General features: G+C 40.7%; 1 protein-coding gene across 1 annotated transcript in view; it reads right to left on the bottom strand.

Annotated features, from left to right (window-relative positions):
• Nucleotides 1-903: 903 nt before the first annotated feature.
• negr1 (neuronal growth regulator 1) overlaps nt 904-25,946 on the bottom strand; it is a gene marked incomplete at both ends in the record, with an annotated part of 107,469 nt that continues 82,426 nt past the window's right edge. Inside the window, 2 exons of the mRNA XM_083672573.1 lie at nt 904-1,004; nt 21,511-21,552. Coding sequence (XP_083528699.1) covers nt 904-1,004; nt 21,511-21,552 — 143 coding nt within the window. The remainder of the gene's footprint in view (nt 1,005-21,510; nt 21,553-25,946) is intronic.

Genomic DNA, 25,946 nt, shown 5'->3' with positions numbered 1-25,946 from the left:
TGAAAACATGGTGCTGTAACCTTCCTGCCTTGATCCTCTTCAATACTGTAAATTAGTGAGCTCAGTTTTTCTGATGAAATTGTAATGATATACATGTTGTGAAAATCAAAACATGCCCCAGTCTGACAGAGCTACAATTATCAGAACTTAAGTATGTTATAAAGGTACATACTTGCTACTCTGTTGACTGTCTGGTCAGATACTGTGTTAGAGGCAGGCAAATATAATGAATGTAAGGTGCCTTCCTGAATATGACAAAAAGAGCTCTGCATGCCCCCAAAGTCTGTGAAGTTGTTCAGCCTTTCATCTATTATATTAATATGTTTAAAAATACATCTTGAAAGATCCCGGTCATGTTTCTATCATGCTCTAAACCATAATTTGTATTGAATGGAAACTAAATGTACAGTACGTCTTTGTTTTGTTCAACCCCTAATACTTTCAATACTGGCTACAACATTGGTATGGTATTTGTGTACTGACGTATAGAGGGACTTGGCACAATGGCATCTTTTAAGCCATTTACAAAAACAGATGAAAATGTCAATTTCCGCACCACCACATCCTGGTGAGAAAAGAATGAAAGACCTCATTTTGGAGCCGTCAGGGTCTTTGATAGAGGACAATGAGCACTGATTCACAAAGTGGGTAATCAGAAATTCCCCCCCAAAAAAGAAAGAAAGAAAAAAACAAACAAACAAAACAGAATCATAAGTATTTACATGATGAGAAATTCCACCGAAAAAATTAAAATAAAGACCAAATCCCACATAAGTAATGCTGATTATATCCCACACCGCTTCAAACAAACTGTACCAGATTGGATCCAGCCATCAGCAATGTCAAAGGATTCATAAATGCTTGAAGGGCTCTTTACAGTCTCTGTGTAATGGCCGCCCTCCACTAGTACACACTGATGAAGGAGGCGAGAGCCAGGATCAGGTACCGGCAGGCCAGCAGGACTTGCGCACTTCCTTTACTCCCATACGGTGCAGTGTTGGGGGCTGCAGACAGGAAACAAAAGACGCACTGATTAAAATGATTGCACTCTCAGACGCCACACCTCTTGTTCTCAACCGGCTGTTAGTAAAAATGTGTTGTTTCCAAAAAAACACCAATTACAGAAACTGTTTTTCGAAAGCTCTCTTTAGAATAGTGTTCGTCATGACAAAACTGACACATTATGTTCCAAACACCTTGAACAATCTTCTTTTTCGCATCACAACTCTCTTAAAAGGTTTCCTCCCCTCATCTGCAGGTTTCAATCATATTGCTTTCCCCTTTCCTTTCAGGTCCATAGCCCCAAGGGAACAAGGAGAAGAGGAAAGGAGGAAAGGAAGCTACAGTATCAATGGTATTAGGATGTGGCATTTTCATGGGTTAGTCATAGCCAGCTCTGCTTTCTGTTGTTTCCAAGGATGCACTTTTATTCTGACCAGTGGATACAGTACTGCCACAGTGAAGCTCCTTAGGTAAAGACGTATCTCCTTGGAGCTGCATCGGAGCTGGAGAGGGGGAGGGAGAGGCAGAGGGAGACGGAGGAGGAGAGAAGAGGGAGAGGCCAGACTTTCATTTGGAGAAGTGACACAAGCCCTGGCTCCCCGGCAAATTCAGCGCTACCTGGGGAAATCATATGGAGCACAGCCCAGCTCAGCAGGGTGCTTCTATTTACACAGATATGTAATTAGTTCACCATGTTATTTGTCTGATGTGGACTTTGCTTTTGCACACACATACCAGTGTAAAGGTGCACACAATGCAGTCTGTATTGCTCTCTCTCTCTTTCACGCACACACATCTTTACTGTAAACACAAAAAGGTACACACAAACACTCCAGAAAACTTGTATACCTCATCCTCATGCATGTTCAGTGTACAGCAAATGTTCATTTTGAGGATCAATATCATATTAAGCTGTGTCTTTTGTGTTTGAATTCAATAAGATGCTATATTGAGTTTCATCTAAGTGGCACGAGGTAAGTAGCTATTTTGACAGGAGAGCACATTTTTGTTCACATAATAACAGGGTTGTGACAATTTGTGTGGTGAATTACCAGAGATTTCACTGTCAATGCCAGAGCGAAAAGCTACACGTCCCATTATCACGTACCCCCACACTACATTTCAGCCTGATATTTTCATAAATTATATGCGGGTATTATGCTTGTTGTTTACCTATTACTGTGGAAACAGTATTCTCCCACAAATAGAGAGCAAAAAAGAATGGATTGAATAGAGGAGAGAAAATGGTGCAAATTGTGATGGTGTGTGTAAAATGCATGGGCAGGCTGTGTGGACTGCAGTCTCTCTCTCTCCCTCTCTCTCCCTCTCTCTCTTTCTCTCTTTCTGCTCCCATCCATAGCAGAGGATAATGACACAGTTTTCCTGGGCTGCGAGAGCCGAGATGGTAACCATGGCAACAGCTCCTGTCCTGTAACGGCCCTACTGCTGGAGTCTGAGTGTGCATTGTGTAGCCATCGCGCTAACAAAATAATTTGGGGGCCATAAGCAAATCCCTTCCTTTTCACAGAATGTCTTATCCCATCCGTGGACAAGGCATGGTCGCTGGGGTGAGAGCACAATCAGCATAATCGCCTGTACAATATTCCTTTTATATCCCCAGGAAGTTCTTTATAATTATTGCATCTCCACTTTAAGTGATAATGATTCTGGTGTATGATCAAGTGTGCTAGCAAAAACATACAGTACCAATCTCTAGTAGAAGTAATTAGGGAGAGAGAGAGAGAGAGAGAGAGAGAGAGAGAGAGAGAGAGAGAGAGAGAGAGAGAGAGAGAGAGAGAGAGAGAGAGAGAGAGAGAGAGACGGGGGGCGAAAGACAGGGGAAGGGAGAGATAGTCTATATTAAAGTACCCTCTTCTTTGCAGTGCTTCATTTTGGGCTTGTTTAATATCCCCCTGTGTCTTTTTCTAAAACCTTGTCCTCCGTTGTTTTGACTGTGTGGGCTGTAACTTGCCATTTTAATTAACTCCCCAACCAGGAACTGCCTGGAACACCATTTCTCAGCTCTTTAACATGAAGGGAATAGGAAGAGAGAGAGAGAGAGAGAGAGAAAGAGGGGAGATTTCAGCATTGGCAAGAGCACAGTATCTCAATACTGTATACAGCACCTCAGTGGATTGGAATTTAATTGCCATGTACATCAGTGAGCTACGATGAAGCACCAACAATCCTAGACAATATATCATACAGAAACCAACAGCAATGAGACAAGCGTGTTCCGAGACCAGTGTGCTCCAAAGGGAGAGGAGCGGAGAGATAAGCGAAGATGAAAGTGATACGCTTCAATTACTGTTTTGCAATAGACTGGAATGAAAAACTAAAGCCCCAAACCCCAAGTCATATGAAACTAACAATCCCTTTTTCTTCTTTCCGGAATGAAGAGATCATTCTAAGGAGTGTGCCACCCGTGTCGGAGCAGGCTTCTACTGGTTGTCACTAGCAGCCCACGAATCGTATGCACAACAAATGCTCAACCCCTGAACCTCCGTCACAGTTGACACATATAATGAATCATTCTGAAATATGCCATACTGACACTGAAAGCAGGGAGCATGTTGGGTACAATCACAAGCGTCACTCACAATGCTGTAATTCATCGGAGCATTGCATGAGTATCAACAGCTAGGTGCCTTCTTCTCCTTGCCTGGCCTTGGAGGTTCGTTTGTATATGTAGTTTGTGTTCAATTAAACGTTTTTTTCAATTAAAAATAAATCAATTAGTCATTACCTCATAAATGTTATTCAACCGATGTATGTGAAAATGAATAGATAGACGAAATGCTAAAAACTAAATGATAAAAACATTGAAGGACTAATTACTACAAAAGCAACCTTTTGTCAGATATAACCCTCAAAAGCTAGAGTACTACGTCTGTGTGATGATTCATGCTCAGAGTTGTTTGTGTCTCTGGGCTGTCATGGCTGACCCATCACTATCCCCCTGAGGACAAGGCCTCTGAGATGGGCTACTCTGGCCCTCAGTGAGGAGTTCAATGTCCTTGACCATCAATCAGTGGTTTCTGCTCCCCCACAGCTCCCCAGAGAAAGCCCAAATGAGTCACATTTGAGACCAGGGCTAAACCTCGGTAGAAAACCCATGCATGAACACTCCCTAGCTACCATAATGTCTCATGTGGAGTATGCTTTACACTCATTACCCTACTTGCATAGTAAAGTATACTACTGTACATTCAATTTGACTGTATACTGCATGTGCAATACTCTCCTCTCAGAGTATAATTCATGCTCACCATCCATCTTAGTGTCTCACTAGCAGTGTGCTGCTGTACACACCACTGGGTCACAACTGGCTCAATGACTTGGTGTGCCGATTTGTCTCTCTCTATTTCCTCCTGCTGCCTTACAAGCAAACTGCACACCGATGCTTTATGAGAGGAGTTGATGTTCAGAGCTGATAGTCTTTATCACCCGTTATGATATAATGTACATTCCAATGTGCTGTGTAGCTCATTTGGGCCCCATCATTTACATTAGCCTCATAATGACGACAGGGCTCCATTGAGATGTCCTTCAGACATCATTTTCCCTTCCACCTCTGTGTATCCACACCTCCCGTGCCTTAGGGTTATCAACCCCCAGCAGAATGCTTTCAAAGCACAGGCAGTAATAGCTCGTTTCAGCATCAGTATCAGACTAAAGAGAGCCGGGTCACCTGATAGCTTGTGAGTGAGCGGGCGGTCTTCAATGGTGGCAGGCTCCGGCCTTGAGCTTGACTTAATCAACGGCTCAGTGGGGTTCCTTGAGACATGAGAGAACCTTAACATGCTGTGAGCACAGAGGGGAAGCCCAACAGAAAAGTAATTTCTGGCAAGAATGGTTCAGATACTGTTGTTTTTCATGATTTATGTTCCCTCCTCTCTACTTTGGTTTGTCCACAGTGCTCATTGAAATACGTCCAGACACACCACAGCAATGGAGTATACTCTATGTATATGTATATCATTTGAATAACAATATCCATTTAAGAAATGGGCCTGCTTCAATTCATGATTGGCAAAAATAGTACAGATTCCTCAAAAAACACATTGTTTGTTGAAATTATACATTCAAGGACATTCTGTTTACTGTACATCAATTTTCTTGCAAATGATGTACTTTATATTCACTCAACAAAAAAACAACAACATGCAATTATATCTCCCATGAACTTCGCTTCACAACATTTTAAATTGGAAAGTATTTACATAATTTTGATCAAAGTACACCCTGTATTGGGAATAAACAAAGTGAATCGGTTCAACACAGACTGATCGCTATAGAAGCAAAAGGTTTCCAGTAGCAGCTTTTTAAAAACATAATTACTGTACAACTTGAGTGCTTTTGACTAAATCCGTTAAATGTTTTAGAGGCTTAATGAAATGCATTGGGACACAAATGAAACGCGTCAGCACTGAAGTTAATGTTGTAGATGTAACGAGGGCAGTCCTGTTTTGGGCCTCTCTCTCCTAAACTATCTCTCTCTCTATCTCTCTCTACCTCTCCCTCCCCCTCTCACTTTTTAATGTTTACCATGTTTTGAAACAGGCCTCTTCCAAGCTCTCCTAGGAGCTAACTCAGGCCCTCATGATGACAGCTCAAACTGGTTGTGAAGGATTCCTTATGGGACATCAACACCACTTGCATCTCAGAGAGATGAGCTATCAACAGTCCACATATGATCTTCACTCCAGCCAAGATGAATCTCTCTCTTTCTGCCCTCCCATGTCCCTCCTCCTGCTCCATACCTAAGGAATATGTACTGCACTATACTTAATAGTCTCAAATTCCTTCAATACTGTCTTACAGTAAAGACAATTTTATGTTATCTGCTGAATACAGTATTTGTGTTGGTATGGTTTATTTCAGAACCAACAGGTTAGGATGTACAGTTTTAAGAGCAGTTCTCTAAAATGCATTAATGATACTGTATATTTATCATTTCTGATAACTGGGGCAGTGATTATCTCAGTTCAGTTGAGACCATTTGAACCTGACTAACATGGGATTTCTTACTGACCATCTGTGCACAAGGGCACTAGTCTCAACCTGGATTTGCTGGGATGGGCATTTGCAGAAAAAATCCATAGATTTGTTCATATTTACTTTCACTGTGCTGTTAATTGATTTCTCAAAAATCAATTCTGTAGTTTACAGAAATGATTGAATCGGAATGAAAAAGGCTCTAATCAATGGACTTGTGATTAGCATATGTTATGGTCGTATTCCAGCAACTGTAACATCTTGGCCTAGTGCTGTATGGAGAATAGTATTATCTGTGTGGGCACTCGCCATATGTTTACATTAATTATTGCTATCTGAGCCTTTTCTGAATGATACCCCCACAGGCTGTGAGTGTCACACATGAAATATTCCTTTATTACACCAAGACAAAACCTTCCTTTATTACACCAAGACAAAAAAAAGCCCTGAACGCACTCTGTTTTATACTCACCACCTTGTTGTTGGCTGCCCCAGGGATGTACAGATAAAAGTCATGGTGTCTTAGAGTGAACTCCATTCATACAAGATCTTGGGTATTTTATGCAGCACTTCAAGGAAGGGGGTGCTCTTACAGAATACTAAAAATCAATTCGGTGCATGTTTCTGAATGCCTTATTTTCTCGTTGCCCGTTGAGGGATCATTTAATGTACAATGTTTGACAGTGCAAGGCCAAAAGATGGAAATAGTCATTTTACATTCTATTCATCATAGACCACACCGTCTGCTATACTGTACTCCTGTGCCAAATACACACTTCATGCTAAAACTATTCTCTTGACACGCCCGCCTGTGAGACTAAAGTAGGGCCGAGAATAAAAACAAACCTCCACTTCTCACAAATGAGAATACTAATTGCTGAGCTGTAATTAATAGTTAAATAGTGTGTCAGGGAGTCATGGAGACGGTTGTTTAGGCCGCACTAATGAGAGGAAAATGAAGTCTGTCTATGTCATACAGTCAGATCTTTAGAGGAGTTGTGAAATCTACAGTAGTAGAGAGGTCAGGTCTGGGAAAGTAGTGACGACAACAGAGTTGTTCAACCTATAGTATACTGTACAGCTACTATATAGACACTGTATTGTGGAACAGTAATATCAATCCTAGAACACATAGATCTTTGACTTGCACAAGACGAGAATCCAGCAGTGGCAGACAATATCAACTACTTCTACAGAAAGTGTCAAAACGCACACAAAAGCGCCTTCAACTGTTATCACCCTCAAATCCATTTTATCTTTTCTTCTGTAGGCTTATCCTCTCTAGCACACTGACACTATCTGTGTGTGACTTACATGGCTGCATAAATACCACATCCAGCACCAGTGACACATGCACTTTCCCTCGATACGGCACTGTCAGTCTGTCCTGGCAGGGAGGAAGTACTCTCCTGCTTTCCACCAGAGATCAAACATTATTGAACAAAATGACTGCGGAGAACGATCTTGTGTTTACGGACAAATTAGACCAGAGGATTGACCCCTAGCTCAACCCAAACGGGAGCTCAGTGGAAGCTAATATCAATATATTTACTAAAACCCCCCCGTGGCTACCAAAAAACAGGTCAAACTGATACTGATATACATATTCATAAGCATCCACCACTCACTTACAAAGCTGACTCATCTCTCTAACTACATATATTCCGGCTGGAAATGTGAGCATCGAAAATGTCAGTTCAATTATGTTATAGTCATTATAGCAATTACTGTAGAATGCATGGAAATAGAAAGCTATCATTACAATGCCATCTATGACCACCTACCCAAAAGCTAATGATCAATGTTTCAGAAGTAATTTAAAATATGCCAATTTAATAGTTAATAAGAGCAAAATCCAATTACTGAGTTCCTCTATGGAAGCTAATGTGTTCTTTTCAATGCAGGGGAGAGCGAATCCTTGATAAATTCAACCCATACCAAGCCAAGACAAGCCTCTTGGCAAGAAATTGCTCTCACACCATTCCTGATCAAGTATTACCCAAACAATGCTTGCTAAAAACACATCAAGATAAGCTATTGGCATATCAAGTGTGACACACACAGACACTAAATATTTAGATTACACTAGATTTCTGTGAAGTTACAACAGAAAGTTAGGAGATCTTGTGCAGTAACAAATGACTATCGATTTAAACACGCTCCCCCTACATAAGATTCATGACAACTATCTTTGTTTTGGTCAGACAGCATTTAGCTACTCGTTCATTGTAATTAAATGATTTTTCACTTTGAAAACTGAATTTGTCAATTCGCAGCCCAGCACCATGCACCATCTTGTAATGACGAGGTAGACAAATCTATTTCTCCTGTCACCATGTGTCCAATTACAATCATTTGGGGCACACTTAAGCCTAGAATTATACACTGCATAAGAGCACCAATGCATACATGCTAGGAATCTTAGAACAGCTATATATATATATATATATATATATATATATATATATATATATATATATATATAGCTGTTCTAAGATTCCTATATATATATATGTATATATATGCAGTATCTGTATAAGCATTTATTAGCATTTGATTTGTTTCCTAGGCTTGAATACATGAAATCATAGCCAAATAATGAGACAGCAAAACCATAGAAATGTTTCATAAAGTGTTCACATTTGGATAATGCCATAAACAAGGACAGTCTGATATAACTCACTCAGCCGAAATCCATCCAAAATGCCAAATTACTTGTATCAGTTAATTGTGTTTCATACAGGCAAACACTGTTTATTCATATAAGCAAGCAAGAAAAAATAACTGTCTAATATCTGTTTTCTCTTGACTTGGGCAGGCCCTGGAAATCACAGTTTCATCTGAGCAGAGGGAGAGAGAGTGGCTGCTATTCATCTCCAAACCCACATCAATCACCCAAATGTCAACAAACAAAGCAAAGGACACACTATAAAAATCTAATCTCATGGCAGACATGTACAAGTGATAGAAATAAACAACCTCAGGAGTGAATATCTGGTTGCCATGCCCTGCTGCTGCTGCTAGCAACACACACACACACAGACAGGCGGGCCCAATTCCACTATTAATATTCATCCATTTTGCATTGGGATGCAGCACGACTGTGGGCCCGTAGGGAGCCACCCACTATCACAGAGCTCCCCCATGCTAGACGGCATTAGAGAAAACTGTAAAGCAAAATGGACTAATGCACTCTCTCCCCTCAAATCCACTCTGACAAAAGTGGCTGGGATTCTTCAGCAATGCTAATTAACTATGTCAACGCTGACAGGACAGAGGGTGAGGCTACTTCTGCTCCGCTCATTAACTGTTTTACTATGGTAATTCCGAGGGGTTTGTTAAGAAAACGGGGTGCTTATGACTTCAGAGCCCTCATGGCCTTGGGGTACACTGCACTCTCAGATGTCTTGCCAATGGCATTGCTGAATCTCTTAATCATTACCACACGGAGAGAACGAGGGCCAATGAAAGCCCTGGATATCTCGCCACTGGCAATGAGTGCAATAAGGGGTTAACAGCCTCTGCGTGTGGGCCTCAGAGGCTGCTCCTAGAAGCACTTTCTTTAGAATCCCACCATCACATGAGAACAACCATGTGAGGCATAAGGAGAGGTGTGATGTCTGAGGTGTTGTGTGAGGTGACTCATTGGGAAAAGGTGTCTTCCATGATGCATGCGAGCATTTAGTGTGAGAGTGTGAGTGTCAGTGTCTGTATTAAGCGTATACCGAAGATGTGTCTCTCTGTGTGTGTGTGTGTGTGTGTGTGTGTGTGTGTGTGTGTGTGTGTGTGTGTGTGTGTGTGTGTGTCTCTGTGTCTGTGTGTGTGTCTGTGTTTATGTATTTCTCATGGACCTCCTAAGAAGTGCATCATTCATATGTATTTGAGCAGAGTTTTGGGCGACATGGTGTTGATGCTTTGGCAAGGAAGGGGCCAGTCAGTGTTTATGTGGCGGGCATTCTAAGGCCACAACATAGATAGAAATTGAGCCAATAAAACTAACCCTGGTAAGCAGGCTAGCATCCAGGCTGTTCCCCAAAGAGAATGGCATTTCTGAATGTCATGACCTTTTCTAACCACATTTAAAATCTCAAGGTTTTTGTTTGTCAATACAAATCTCAAACAATCATAAAAGAGAAAAAGGGAAAAAATATGTGAAATATTGGTATATTTTAATGTGCTTTGAGGGGTCTCTTGTCTTCTCTTTTAAGGCTGAATGAGAAGCTTTTTGTTAGTGACAGTGAGTGAGGTGTATGAGGACTGTGCTGACTGATGGAGGGGAGAAATGGTCCTGGAAAGAGAAGCACTTTCTGTCAAGGACTCTCAGAGACAATTGGGTGCCAAAGTATAGGTCCTATACTATAGGACATTGTCACAATGTGCACTACGGCATCTACTGCCCCACAAATACACAGTACATCCTGAGTGGCGGGGGAAATGAAGACATCAAACTTGACAAACCAAAGGGAGAGACAGAGGTGTAGAATAGAACAATAATCAAAAAGAGAGAAGTAAAAGAGATATCCAGGGGAAGACAAGAATACAAAATCTCTCTTGTGCTATGAGGATGCCATGCATGCATTCATGCAATCAATAACACCATGTTTACAGTGTGAAACCAGGTGAAACCAAACAACATTCATTCAAACATGCTGTCTCTCTGTAGGGAAAGATACTGGGGTACAATGTGTGGTTGATCAATCTGGGGGTAAACACAAGTCTAACCCTATCATGTTAGATAGATAATTATGCAAACAAGCAAGGGGAGAACAAAGGCAGTTATTGTAAACGTACTTTCCCGGCACTGTGTTTGACCGCTGGCACTGAGGATGAAGGAAAGGCTTGGATGTTGTCACAGGAAACAGCAGATGCATTGCAAATCAAAAGTGGGGAAATAATCCCCATGTCCTTTTGTGAATGAAAGCCTCTTTGCATAATTCGATGCAAATTTACTGTATAAAGCTTGACTTAAAAGAGTATGGATTGATTGACTTTGCATTACAGAAATGGTGCGGGAAAACGCTCAAATACAAACACCAACGCCATTGAGTAGTTCAAATGCGTTTCCATATCTTGTCTCTCTGAATGTGCACAATATATGCAAAATAAACCTTGAATAATTATTTCTAGGCACATTCAAAGAGAGAGTATTTAGTAGCACTGCTTACAGAAGCTGTGGGCACTATATCTTGACTCTTCAGGCTGCCTCTCCTACCAATGTCAGTCAGGGTCTGCCTGTAATGGGGGAGAGTAATTACTATGTAATTGTAACAGTTATCGTGGGGTGGCATATAGGCAGGCCTTCAAGATGCACATAGTGTGGGAGATGAAATGGGACTGGTGGGTAGAGTCCCAGAGGTTAAAGGGCCATCGGGCAAAGTGGTAAGAGAACCCTTCCCCCTGGCACCAACACATGAAAGACCAGTAATCTACTGGCAGCCAGTTGTCGTATTAAACCCACAACAACGAGCCGAGCCATGGCACTTCATGTCACAAATGGAGCATTTCATGAAATGGGCAGACAAAGCTACAGTAGCATCCTAACAGATGTTGTGTAACAAATGGGCTGGATGTTCTGTGGTTTTGTTGGCCACCACTGATACAGTATGACAGAATTCTCACAATCTGAGCAAAGTGTTAATTTGTAGTGTTTTTGTATAACAAGTCCAAAAATAAATCTCCTGTGATCAGAACTAAGAGGGATGAATCAGAAAGCAAATTAGTGTGGACAAGTGCCCACAGCAAATGAACTCAGTGTGAAAGTGCCCATTTTGAAAAGGAAATAGCAGCACAACCTACAGTATACTTTCTCCATATTACTTAAAAAAGGCTCTCTGTACATTGCCTCAAAATGACACCCATTTAACTCTGCCAAAGAGTATTCTTGTTGGAGCAGAAAAGTGTACAGAGCAGTGTGGTATCCTTGAAGTGTACAGTAATTTACAAATTGGTGAGAAAGCCATCTTTTCTGATTTACTGTGTCCTCCGCTGTAAGTGTATGGCTTTCTTCAATCATGCCCCTTAATGTACTGACCATTAGAGTTTGTCCAGAAAGAGAATGTACCCTGGTGTCTCAATTATAAAGAAAGACAATTTCCACGGCAACCTTGTGTGGCTATAAAAGGAAATGACTATCCATTTCCTGCTTCAAGTCTCACAAAGACTCTGAGCTCTTTGACTGTTGGTGAGAATCCTGAAAAAATCATCTTTGAACTTGGGAAGTCAAGTGAATCACATTGAATAGTGTTCCAATTAAATCAGCAGAGACATTTGAGCAAACAAAAAACAGTTATTTTGCCCATTAAAAGGATTTGTCTTGAACTTGCCAAATTTCACTTCACGGGTAAGTATTTGGCTTTGAAAAACATTTATAACTATTTCAATCCAACATCAAAAAGGGGAAAGATGTTCAATCTGAAAGTGTTAGATTGGATGAGACACTTTAATCTTGGGCACGGTGATAGGAATGAGAGATACTGTATAGAGAGGTAAAGTCAGAAAAGTATTGCTTGAAAGTGAATGGTAAAGGATCAAAACAGTGTCTAGATCAAGAGCTGGAATGAGAGGAGGGAATAAATAAGTGAATGATTAACTGAGTGCATGTATATTCTGTTAAAGGTAAATGGTACAGGGGGTAGAAGGCTCAGTCGGAATACCCAGACCTCCCCACTACGCTGGCATTAACCTCAAGAGAGGCATGGTGGGGGAGTTAGAGAAGTTTGTGGAGTAATTGTTTTTCCCGGTTTGCAGGGTATTTACCTGGTTTTAGTGTGCACCAGCGTGTGTGGGACTGACAGCACGCTGAGGCTTGCATTTAATGGCCGGTGCTCGAGAGGAGGAGAGGCGATCCGGAGTGGGAGAGATAATCAGAGGGAAGAGTGCATGTGGGAGAGAGGAAGATAATAGAGAGAGTGGGAGAGGAGGGAAAGGGGGAGAGGGGGAGAGGGGGGAATGGAGGCAGGATAGGAGCAGTCAGGATGATGATCTGGGGGCATGGCCATTTGTAGCAGACCCTGACATCCCCTCTGTATAGTGAGAAAATCAAGGCTGAAAATTAATCTTCACAGGGGTCGAGAAAGGAGGACTTGAGCCCATGAAATATGTATGTGAGTCCGTTTATGTATTTCATATGGGGAGAAAGTAGGTTATCGGGCATAACTGCAGCCCAAAATGTGCACAGAATGCACCCAGACATTAGTATCGATGATTTGGGACAAGCATATGTGTATCACACCCATTTTAATGGCATTAAATCCATAAGTCAATCTAATGACAATAGCTGTAAAGAAATGTGACTTTAACCAATACAACTTGAAAGAGTTATGGCTGTAAAGATCATATTGTTTAAGTTATCCACAAGCAACTACATATTCACATAACATATTTAAACACCATGAACCGACAAAATACCAACTGGCGCTTGAATACCAATCAATCAAAGAATACAAAATAAACCTTCCCTTCATTTATTCTCATAAAGGAAATTACATGCTGAGACAGACGATCATACCATGCATTCATACATTATTCTGTTATATTATCAAACTAATGACTTCAATTAAGATAAATGCATTATTTATATCTTGTGCATTCAGCTCTTGTGCTTGTGTTATCATAAAACCATTCATTGTGGGGACACACCTTCAACTGGAGTACAACATGGCCCCAAGTTCACTAGGATAAATGTAAGCACCAGCGGTCTATTTACGCAGCGAGGGATCTAGAGGTCAAGTATGATATATGACATGCCATCTGCTTATCAGACCCTTTCAGAGATGACTGTGGGTTTTAACATGCAGCAAAATGAAGGTCAGGGAGAACCTCATAACAACACAGTACAGGGGTTCCTGGCTCTTGATCTTGCCCACTCCTGATACGCCATATATCTGATAAGCAAAGCTGAAATGCAACGCCAAAATGGATTAGCCTCAGATAGCACACTGTGCTGTATACAGTGCATGCTGGGTAAATAGGGGGCGGGGGTGTTTATAGCGGAGGTTGTTATTAAAATCAGTTAGCAGGGATTAAAGGCAGATGCTTGTCCCTTTCTTACTGTACAGTAAACAATGTCCACAGGGAATTAGTATTCGCTACTCAAACAAGAAACCTCTGGAAGCTAATCATTAGGATGTATTCCAATATTATACATTTCATGAATACTGAGGGATTCGTTCAGCCAGTAGCTAATTTGTCATGCAATACATATATACAAGCACTGTCATAGAACAACCAAACAGCTTACTCCTTTAAAAAACACAAAAATAGAATTGCTTCATATTCAGCTGCCAAGCGTGGTAAGAAAGCAGGAACATGATGAACATGGCGCCTACCTCGCCCCATGCTTGTGTTGCCATTTCATCACCCTTCCATGTTCAAGTATTCATGTTCTGCCTGGTTCACTTCACATCTAAGAAGTTTATCCACAACATCTACTACTCGCAACATGGAAAATACAAAATATACACACTCTTAGGAACACTTCTTTCAAGTGTGTGTTCAGGAGCTCTGCCATGGGTGAAGTCTGGAGTCGCTGTGAAGAGAGAGGAAACATCTCTGCTGTGCACAGATAGAGCGGATGAAAAAAAGGCCTTTCATAATCGGGCACCTGATTCAATTGGACTTTCCAGAGTTTCAGATTACAGTTCGCCTGAGTTGAAAGTGCCTGAAAAGGACAAGAGGTGAGGAGATGTGAACCAATTGTGTCTGAGGGCTCTGAAATTAATGCAGTGTTATGTAACTGCAATGCACAGTGATTTTTCATCTGGCTGACTAAAGGTAATTTAAGGATGGTACTACAGTCTCTCCCTCATACAATGACACTGTAGAAATTCAATATAACTCTTCACTGTTGCATAAAATCAGAATGAATCTTGGTGAGAACGAAGTACATACAGAGTTGCACTACTGTACATACATCAATGACAAAGATACATTTCCATTGCCCCACTATTGATAGCCTTTGTGAGTGTCTTTTGTTGTTCTAGATGACCCTGTTTTTACGGTGATAATCAGTATTCATGTGTGACGTGTGGCATAAGTTGAGTCATATGTTTGGGGTACAGTACAAAGTTTTAATATGCACTGCTGCTAGGCCCAAGAGTAAGAACACTCTGCCCTCCTGAATGCCAAAAGAGAGGGATTACCAATGCAAAAATAGCAGCATTTGCCACACTCATGTGAATGAATTTAAAAAAAATATAGCCCTGCTATAAAGCTACATTTCAAGCCCTGCTAAAAAACAATAAGATATAAACAGCATGGGAGGTTATGATTCTTTTAAACAATACCTCACAATGTTTTGATGCGGATATCCAGCTGATAACAGCTGAAAACAGATGTGACACCGTTGTAGAGTGTGATACCAAAGTGATAATGATCTGGTGGACCAAGCAATTATAGCTTCTAACCTTCAGCTCTAAAAGACAAGAATTTGCAAGTGAATATTTGTCCTCCTTGTGTGACAGTGTAAATTGATATTAAAACGTTTTGTAGTGTTGATCATTTTGAACATACAATATGGATGCTTTTGACTGAATGTGCTATACTGTACATTAATACTATAAAATCCAATTAATTTCATTAGTAGCATATTTTTATTTTAAACTTTAATCTAAAGCATGTAATTAACTGTAACTCTCACGTAATCCCCCTTTGCACTGATAATTCCACTGGTAGGCAAAACATGATAATCACGTATTGTGCAAAGGATATTAAACTTTAATGAAACCAGCAAAATATGGTTTATGTGTTATGGCTTAAGTTATAAACGGTGCTACAATATTTGATTGAAATACTGTAGTCAACTGCATAAGAAACTTTTTAATTTGAGATAGATGTAATCACTAAAGAAGCAAATTAAGTGGATTCAAAGCAAGGGTAAAAGTGCTGATATGCTTTCCTTCTCATTCCAGTTGTTATTATTTAGAAACTGTTGGCCAAGAGAGAACATTAGGAGATTTAACTTCAGAGAAAAATAGCAAGTTGTATGTTCTCTGAGAGGGTGTCATGTGTGGTTGAATATCAACCTGCCAAGCCTCTGGGTCTCACAGGTAATTAATCAAATACACTAACTGGCCACTTTATTAGGTACAGGTTCAACTGCTCGGTAACGCAAATATCTAATCAGCCAATCACATGGCAGCAACTCAATGCATTTAGGCATGTAGACATAGTCAAGACGACCTGCTGAAGTTCAAACCGAGCATCAGAATGGGGAAGAAAGGTGATTTAAGTGACTTTGAACGTGGCATAGTTGTTGGTGCCAGACGGGCTGGTCTGAGTATTTCAGAAACTGCTGATCTACTGGGATTTTAACGCACAACCATCTCTAGGGTTTACAGAGAATGGTCCGAAAAAGAGAAAATATCCAGTGAGCGGCAGTTCTCTGGGCGAAAATGCCTTGTTGATGCCAGAGGTCAGAGGAGAATGGCCAGACTGGTTCAAGATGATAGAAAGGCAACAGTAACTCAAATAACCACTTGTTACAACCAAGGTATGCAGAAGACCATCTCTGAACGCACAACACGTCGAACCTTGAAACAGATGGGCTATAAAAGGGGGTCCAACCCAGTACTAGCAAGGTGTACCTAATAAAGTGGCCGGTGAGTGTAAAAAACTTGGGAGCAGGAAAACCTACTGTGACCCCATTTAAAACCATCTTCCAAAGAAGACATTACCCCCAGTTCCAGACATAAATTACCTAAATATCATTTGATTAGAGCAGCTTTACATGCTGACTAAAAATAATTTGATTAGTGCAACTTTCTGTACCTGGGGAGCTGGGTACAGTTAAGGTACCCCCCTGGCAACAGAAAAATGGTTATAAGTTGAGATAGTATTGAAAGATTTCACAATAAGCTATGCAGCATAATTCTTTTGAAAAGCACATCACCCCCCGAGTATTCTGTTCTATTTCCATTTCCCACAAAAATCGCATGCATCATTCAAGGGGGACGTATTGAGTCAGAAAATCACAAATAGCTGTCTTTTCAAAGGTTGCTACATCATGCCTCCTTCGTCAGAGAGCAGATCGATGCTTTATGGCCTACTCTGAGACATTACCAAGACACATAAACCCTAGTGGAGTCGTTAATCTTGTCTTTCGTGAAGCCCCGTGGCCTGTCTGGGGGGAGGGTCACAGGGATGGAAGTGCTACGCATGCCAACCATCCAAGATTCATGAGAGCATTAGCTTACCTCCTCCATAGTTAGTTCAGTCTGATTATGTCAGAAACGGGGCAAAATGATCTGTGTATTATTATGATTATTCAGAGCGGAAAAAGGCTAAAAAAGATTAATGAAAGACTAATACAGTAAGAGAATCTTCGTCATACAGGTTATACCTGTTTTTGTTTTGTGTCATGTTATGTGGATGCATCTGCTAAACAACACACAACTTGGGAATCATGAGTTTAATCATACAGTATATTATGTGTAATGTATACACAATAAAGGCTATTGTATACAGTACTGTAAATTGTATTCCTCCAAATGTTTAGAATGCGGCTTGTTATTCTGTCTATGATTTAGTATATTTGTTGAAATGGCACTATGAAGCTATACCAGATGTATAGTGTGTTTGAGCAGTACATTATGTTCAGCAAATACATACAATCCGTATGCTAAAGATAAAACAAGCAAGAGACCTCAGTTGTCAACAAATCTGTGGTATTACCATTTAAAAGACAGGCACCACAAAGTTATATCGTGCCTGTAGACAAGAAAAAAATGTCAAGCTGCTAAGGCAGATGGTTTCTATTTCTGTCAGTGCGGCTCCCTGAGTGTGTGAAAGAATATAAACATGATGGAAAATTCTGAAAATGCGCATCTGTTTATATGATTTGTAAGTTAAAAATACTAAATGCTGCCCACTCTTTATCATTTGATGAGTTTTGGTGGTGCAAGATGGAGAAATATAGAAAGTTTATTTTACAAGGAATCAATGGAAATGATTTGTTGTGGATGATACCACTTGAAGTTAGAAAAAGTGTGTGTGTGTATGTGTGTGTGTGTGTGTGTGTATGTATGCGCGCGTGCACATGCGTATGCGTGTGTGTGTGTGTAAGAAAGAATGTCTGTTGGTAGTAGCAAGCCATCACCAACTCAACAGCATGCCCAAACACAAGCAAGCAAACTCTTCAGTTCACCAACTCTGAAGCATAGCATACAAACAGTTTTATTTATACACAAAAAACATGTTAATCATAGCCTATTCTAGAGTAGTTAGTGAGTAGTACTCTAGTGACCAAACTATTACATCTATGACCCATATGATTACAGACTAAAATCAATTTATGCATTATAGCAAAATTAAAGTGGAGAATACTTGTCTCTTTGTCCATGTGGCTGTTGAAGTGTTTTTTGGCTATTATATTCACTTTGGAAATACAGTAAGTGCAATAACCTACAGGTAACTGGCACTGTAGCCTCTACTGAATTCAGAATTCAGAATTATACTGTAGCTGTGCTTTAAAGGAACATATAGATTGATATTCAAGTACAGGACACTTCAATATCATTGGATATCATTGGAGCATTGAACGTTGCATTAACATAATATGCTGGTAAAGTATATGAAAATGATCTGTGTATTATTATGATTATTCAGAGCGGAAAAAGGCTAAAAAAGATTAATGAAAGACTAATACAGTAAGAGAATCTTCGTCATACAGGTTATACCTGTTTTTGTTTTGTGTCATGTTATGTGGATGCATCTGCTAAACAACACACAACTTGGGAATCATGAGTTTAATCATACAGTATATTATGTGTAATGTATACACAATAAAGGCTATTGTATACAGTACTGTAAATTGTATTCCTCCAAATGTTTAGAATGCGGCTTGTTATTCTGTCTATGATTTATGAAAGTTAAAGCCTATGGCAGCGTATTGTCATAGCTTTCGCATATTTGTTGAAATGGCACTATGAAGCTATACCAGATGTATAGTGTGTTTGAGCAGTACATTATGTTCAGCAAATACATACAATCCGTATGCTAAAGATAAAACAAGCAAGAGACCTCAGTTGTCAACAAATCTGTGGTATTACCATTTAAAAGACAGGCACCACAAAGTTATATCGTGCCTGTCTTATATCTACTGAATTCAGAATTCAGAATTATACTGTAGCTGTGCTTTAAAGGAACATATAGATTGATATTCAAGTACAGGACACTTCAATATCATTGGATATCATTGGAGCATTGAACGTTGCATTAACATAATATGCTGGTAAAGTGATTTCATCATAATCAAAGAATACCATGACAACAACACTGTCTGGAGACAAACATAGCAAAATTGTAAAGGAAGCTCCATCGGAGTCTAGTAAATACAGTTATTTCAGCGATTTTTTTTTCTTCTGTTTTTGGGATGATGGGGAAAGCAAATTACTTATTATTATTATTGTATTACGGTGGGATCAAGTTTGACAGCCAAATATCTGCATTATCATGCCAGCGTTACAGCGCTGTGTTTAGGTGTCTCCAGTGACGTTCCACTTTACCAGCATATAGGAATAGAGTTGAACAGGAGGACTGAATAGTGCTGCTAATAGGACACATGTCAGCATTCTCATGTCGAAAAAGATTAACCACTCTGCCATCTGCAGAAATAAAGCTGAACATGAACTGGTGCTTATAATGCATTTGCATGCATTATACAGTGTTCTGTTGGAATCAAAAGCATCATTTTAAAAAGCAGTGTTTTGTGGCACTGTCATGACAATCATGGAAGAAATGGTCACTGCTGTACTGTGTGGATTTCAGAGTAGAAGGAGCATTGCTTGTGGCCAAACTAGATAAAATGTGGTACGAGTAAATCAGTCAGAAACCAAGGTACACTGCACACTGCATTTCACATCATTGGTATACTGAGGAGGTAATTCAATTGTATCATCATGGTGATTGATGAGGTTAAGCATCAATTGGCAAGTTCCCAAAGGGAGGAACCATTTTTCACTTCATTTTCTCCTGTTTGATATTATCTTTAACAGTTTCTTATGAGGACCTGTTCCCCCAAACCACTTGAGTCCAATGCATTCCCACCCCACTTGAGCGGAGATGACAGAAGATAATTATCGACAGTATCTTCAACATAATTAACACACTTGGTTAAAAAAAAAAGTTGGGGTGCAGTACCTGTTGCCAAGAATTTAAAACAATTCCCTTTGCCAAGCTACTCGGCTAAGGCATAGCTACAATTAACTATAAATACAATTTGGAACTTGGAACTAAACAAGTGGGATGTCGAGTTAGTTTATCTCCATGATTGATAGTGCTGGTGTTGCGTTGGACCATGAAATTGTCATTTGTTCTGCAAGCATTGCATCAAATGAGAGTTCAGGGCTGCACGTAGCAGCGAGCAGGTTTTGACTTGCATTCTGACAGAATCCCCTTGGCTTATTAGATCATGTTTTAAATAAACAGGTATGGGATGCTGTAGAGTACATACTCATCCAGAGACATGTCTCCATGTAATGGAACATGAAACCATGGGCTAATCCATGATGCAGGATGAAAACTCACGTTAGCGCTGAGTAGATTTATCATGCAATGTCGGTCATAGTGTCTGTGTGTGTGTGTGTGTGTGTGTGTGTGTGTGTGTGTGTGTGTGTGTGTGTGTGTGTTTGTGTGTGTGTGTGTGTTTGTGTGTGTGTGTGTGCGTGTGTGTGCGTGTGCGTGTGTGTGTACTGTATGTGTATGTGTGTGTGTGTGTGTGTGTGTGTGTGTGTGTGTGTGTGTGTGTGTGTGTGCTTGTGTGATTGTGTGTGTGTGCGAGCGGCATGTGTGTGTGCGAACAGTATTAAGCAAAATAATGTAACCAGCGTGAGAGATTACATTCTGTGACTTGCTTAAAACCATAAGAGAGGGAGAAAAGACGGCCCGGCAAAGGGATTATTCGGAGCTGTAATTTGAAAGCGGCAGAGTAAAGTGGAAAAACACGGGCGACATCGACAGCAGCAGCGGCAGTAGCAGCAGAACAGGTTAGAGAGGCAAAAGAGCCAACTGCTCTATCGGAGGGGAGGAACGGAGAGAAAGAGAGAGAGAGCCACTGGCACATGGCAAACAACACACTAACAGAGATCTTTCACCACCAACCTGGCCTTCATGCACACTGCACTTAGCTAGCATAGGGGAGGGGATGAGGAAGCCAGAGGAAAGCCATCAGCATTAGAGAAGCATCACTCCCAGAGCTACATGTAACAGTCACTTTGATGACGCCCATACGCTCTGCGGGAGAGGAGGAAGAGGAGGTGGAGGTGTGCAATGAGACAGGCTGTTCACACGGACAGGAAGACGGAAAGTAAACAGAACCAATCCCGGTTAAAACAATCCAAATGAACTGAAACAAAAAAAGACACATACATTGAAGCTGTACCCCCAGCAGGCATCCCAGCCAATCAGAAGAGAGGAAATTGAGATGGAAGGAGAGGTTGCTCGGTTTTTTTCAGGTTAGTGTGTAGCGGATCCCTTTGCTGGTTTTTGTGTACAGCATGGTTGACATATACTGACCTGGGCTTGAGACAGCACTAGTTGCGGTGGGTTCAATAATTGCTATAGGAAAAAAAGGGGGAAAGAAGGAAAAAAGAGGACATTCATGTATTATTAACAGAATGGAGACGCAAAAGGAAAACAAAAATAATCCACATGCAAGGACAAAGGACAGGGAATGAAGACAACGTAGACATGCTTGAGGACTGGTGTCTCTGTGGATAGATGCAAGCTCCACATGCTGATCAACAACACCTCCACTGCCATCTAAGGTCACAATGGGAATGACCGCCACTGAGGATCAGAATTTGAGAACGCCCCCCACCCCCAAGTCCTAAAGGTCTTCTAACAAGGTCCATTCTAACCTCTGTATCTCCTACCTGCTATTCTAAAACGACTGACCGTCTCTCACTTTGATGGTGTGGGATCAAGCTCGGCTCAATTAACAGCCATAATTACGTCTGCACCTGCTTGGCAGTCGTTTAATCACATTGATGTAATTTGATTTAGGCTTTAATGGATTACCATGCAACTCTCTATTTCCTGTCCTCCTTTTTGGGGGACTGATGGAAGAAAAAACTTCAGTCCCTCTGTGATCCCTCTGAGGGGGAACTGAGTCCCAATCTGATTACCTTATGAACTCATTTCAAACTGAGCCACTGGTGGCATTTAGGGAGCGGAATAATGTGACATCCTGAAATGTCCAGGTCCAGATGTCCGCCATCTTGGATAACGTGACAGATATGTTAGAAAAATAGACACTGCTTCACTAGGCTATTGTGTTGAAGTATATTAAATATCTGAAGTTCATCATATTAAGGATATTTACTAAAGCAACCACATCTCAAGTTTAAGAAACATTAAGACATGACGGCTCCAATAATGCTTCATCTGACAGAATCTGGTGGGAGGTGACAATCACCTAACATACACGATAATCCAAAAACGGAGATATCGCCGCTTTACAGAAACTTCCACAGAGGAGGAGATTATCTTTCACAAGGGCAACCATTATTATTGTTCACATTGCCTCTATATTCGTAAGTAAAAAGCACTTTCAGTTTCTTTCCTTTCTACTTGCACAGCAGGAATCCATATCTAGGACAGCTACTGGGAACATAGTAACCTGCCCATTTTAATCCAGTTTCATGGCCACTCAATACATCCGTTTCAATTTCAGGGCAAATGGAAGTGCGCCATTGTCCACTCAACAATTTCAGGCCTGTGTTCCTTTTCCAAGTATTTTGAAACTATGTGAGCTCTTAAAGAATAAGCTATTAGATTAACAATAATGCACATTCAGAAGTGCTAAATGTGGATGTTAGGACTTGTGTATAAAATTGTTAAATGATATCCCTTTCCTAAATGAATTCTATTGGTGAACCCAGTAGAATTCTTCATTTTCCGTAGCAAATTATGCTGTATCTTTTGAGTGCTCTTGGGGTAGTGGATTTCTGAAGAGAGTCTTATTTTTTCCATCTGAATAATACTTGAGCACGATTTCAGCACTGAATCATTTCCCATGCTCAGATCTCTCAGACACTCCTCCATTACTGCAGAGCATGATATCTTTTGACATGTAATCTCCCTCATACCCACAACGAAGCTGAGACCATTCCCACTCTGCAGAATGCATCCCATCAGAATGCATCCATATGTATGCTGGGCGACCTCTATGCTGCGGGATACTTTTATGCTACGAAACAAAACGCATCATGTTGGCCTGGTATTGAATCTTACACAGTAATAATAACACCCTCTTTGTGTCCCTAGAACAACGGATGCAGAGAATGAGAAACTTTCACTCGCCATTCAGAGATGCCCATAAGCGTCATTGGCTTGGTGTTTTTAGGGGGTTGGGTATCACCAATTGGATATCACCAATTTAATAACAGTAAATTATGACTGAGCCCAGCCCAGGCTGCCTAGTCGACATGATTGCATCATCTGTCATTCATGCATGATAACATTCATTGCATGAATATATCTTTAGGCTATTCTAACTGTTTTTCCTCTGTAATGATACGGCAGCAGGTGATAATATTTTATTATGAACCGGATCATTTGTTATTCTTCTGCTTGTTAATGCTGTTTAGCATGCATATCATCCTATGGGCTTCCACAGGGCTCAGTCCAAGCAAGCACCGCCATTTGTATTCCTGAACGCAGTCCAGCGGGGGAAGAGGCCGTGAACCCAGCACTCTGCAGGTCTAGAGGATGACCGCTTCCCAAGAACACCAAACATGACCTCATCTCAGACACAGAATGGCTTGGCAAACTACTGATGACATTTGTATTGGAAAAATATGTAAATAGTGAAATGATAATGATGGGGGAGAAGATAAAATGTGTTTTCTTATGACATCAGGGGGAGGGGGAAGGGGATGTATCATAAATAAACAATTTCAAATATTTGCTACAATGTGCAAAACAAGGCGAGTATTCTGAAATTAACAAAAGTGAAACGTAAACCGGAAAAACAGACAGAATTCTGCAGGAACAACCTGATTTCATGATTGATGTGGATGCAAGCAGGTAGAAGCAGGTCTGTCGCCTCAACAGAAAGATGAATTTAAAATGCCAAATTATTTTACAATATGCTCCCTTCCTGACAGAGAACATGATTCCTAAGCATAAACTAATATCATATACACTATGTTCACTATGTTCCCCTTCCTTTTGTTCCCTTTTCCTCACATCTTCGCTCTGTGTCTCAGTTACAATCATACGTGTGCACTGGCGACTTAACAACAACAACAACAACAACAACAACAACATCATCAACAAAAACAAGATGAGGGGACATGGTGAGATGACACCTACACAGACGGTGATTGATAAGCATGACAAACCAACAAGGCTTTCATTAGCCCACTAGCCAGCAGTCTTGGCTCCCGGGGCTTTTCTCAGTGGGAGAGGGAGTTACTTTCTGCTACCAGTGTGTCTCTTCTCTTTTCATTTTGGCCCAAAGCAGTAGGAGGAAGGATGGGGGTAGACAGAAAAGCCCTCTCTAGCACTAAGCCACGCCGAGGTGGGCAGAGGATAAGAGCTTGACCAATTAAGCTGGAGGAGGCCTCAGAACATTTGGGGAGAACTAAATCAGTCTTTTGGAAGTTCAGTTCCATAACATGAAACAGGCACAGCTTAAAGACAACTTCTTATCTGTTTTGAGGTCGACCATACTTGAGCAAAAATGTAACAGTGAATGGTGCACAGCAGTAAAATGAAAGAGGCATTTAGAAAGACAGCTTTATGCTTGTTTTTGATGTTGACTAGGACAGTGGGTGTTCTGTAGCAGTATGGGGTACTGTGTACCCTGTCTACAGCTTAAGAGTGCCCAAAGCGTTAGGGTGACTCATACTGTATCAATTTGCAGGAGACGTCTATGATCTCTCTTTTAACGCTAACTCCAGAGAAACATTGAACTGAAACACTCTGACACACACTTGGACATGTGAACTCAACCATGATAACAGCACAGTTAGGACACAACCATCCAACTCTGCACAACCTGATAAATATCAGTGACAGAACTGCATGTGCAAACACAAAAGACACACAAGCCCATATCTCAAACGCTGATACAGTGCTTACCACTCTCTCTCTCTCTCTCTCTCTCTCAATGATCAGAGGCAGAGCATACCAGGAATACTGGCCATGTAATCATTGTGTACCTTTTCACAGCGCTTTTAAGAAGTTATAACCCTAATATCTCTATTATTTATATTGCTGTTGTAGGAATTGCACCCTTGTGAAATAAAAAAAAGCGTTTAGTCAAGTAACAAGTTCATTGTCCAAGCAAAATAGTATTGTGCGGTACAGAGAGTATACCGAGTAAATGAAAGGCAGTCCAAATACAACTACATGTTTGAGAGACACACATTTTATACAAGAGACCCCAAAGGTGTGGTGACCTGAAAGTGGGTGTGGTTAACAATAGCCTTCCTGTCCATTCAAGTGGCAGATAGCAGTTTCAGAGGTGTCGCTGAGGCCCCTTATTCATTGTTCCCATATGGTGACTAGACAGACCTGTTTGATTAGCATTATTTCCTTACATAATCCCCCCTTGAATCTTAAGCAAACTAAAAGCAATTGAGAAAGGTTTAAAGATAAAATATGATCTTGCACATTGGGCACTTCAATTGGTCAATGCATGCAATCACAATTATTTATTATCTTTGTTGAGTATCTCTATGATGAGTTTAATTCAGTTGGAATGGCAATTTTATAAAAAGAAAGAATAGTATAAGGAGCAGTAACAATCCCAGAGCATCTTTAAAGACATTGCTCCCAGTCTAAAAATGGTGTGTGCAGAGGTGGAAAGTGGTTTCTGCTCCTTGTATTGACATGACAGCAAATCATTGGTCAAGGGCTTTGTCAGTCAATGCAGATAGGAGAGTTCTCATGTGATTGACTAGCAGACACTCCCTTATCCTAATGTCTGTAGGGACATAGTC

This window comes from Argentina silus (genome assembly GCF_951799395.1).
Source record: "Argentina silus genome assembly, chromosome: 6".
NCBI classification, from domain to species: Eukaryota; Metazoa; Chordata; class Actinopteri; order Argentiniformes; family Argentinidae; genus Argentina; species Argentina silus.
Note: the sequence above shows the minus strand (reverse complement) of the source record. Positions and strands in the feature narration are given on the sequence as shown.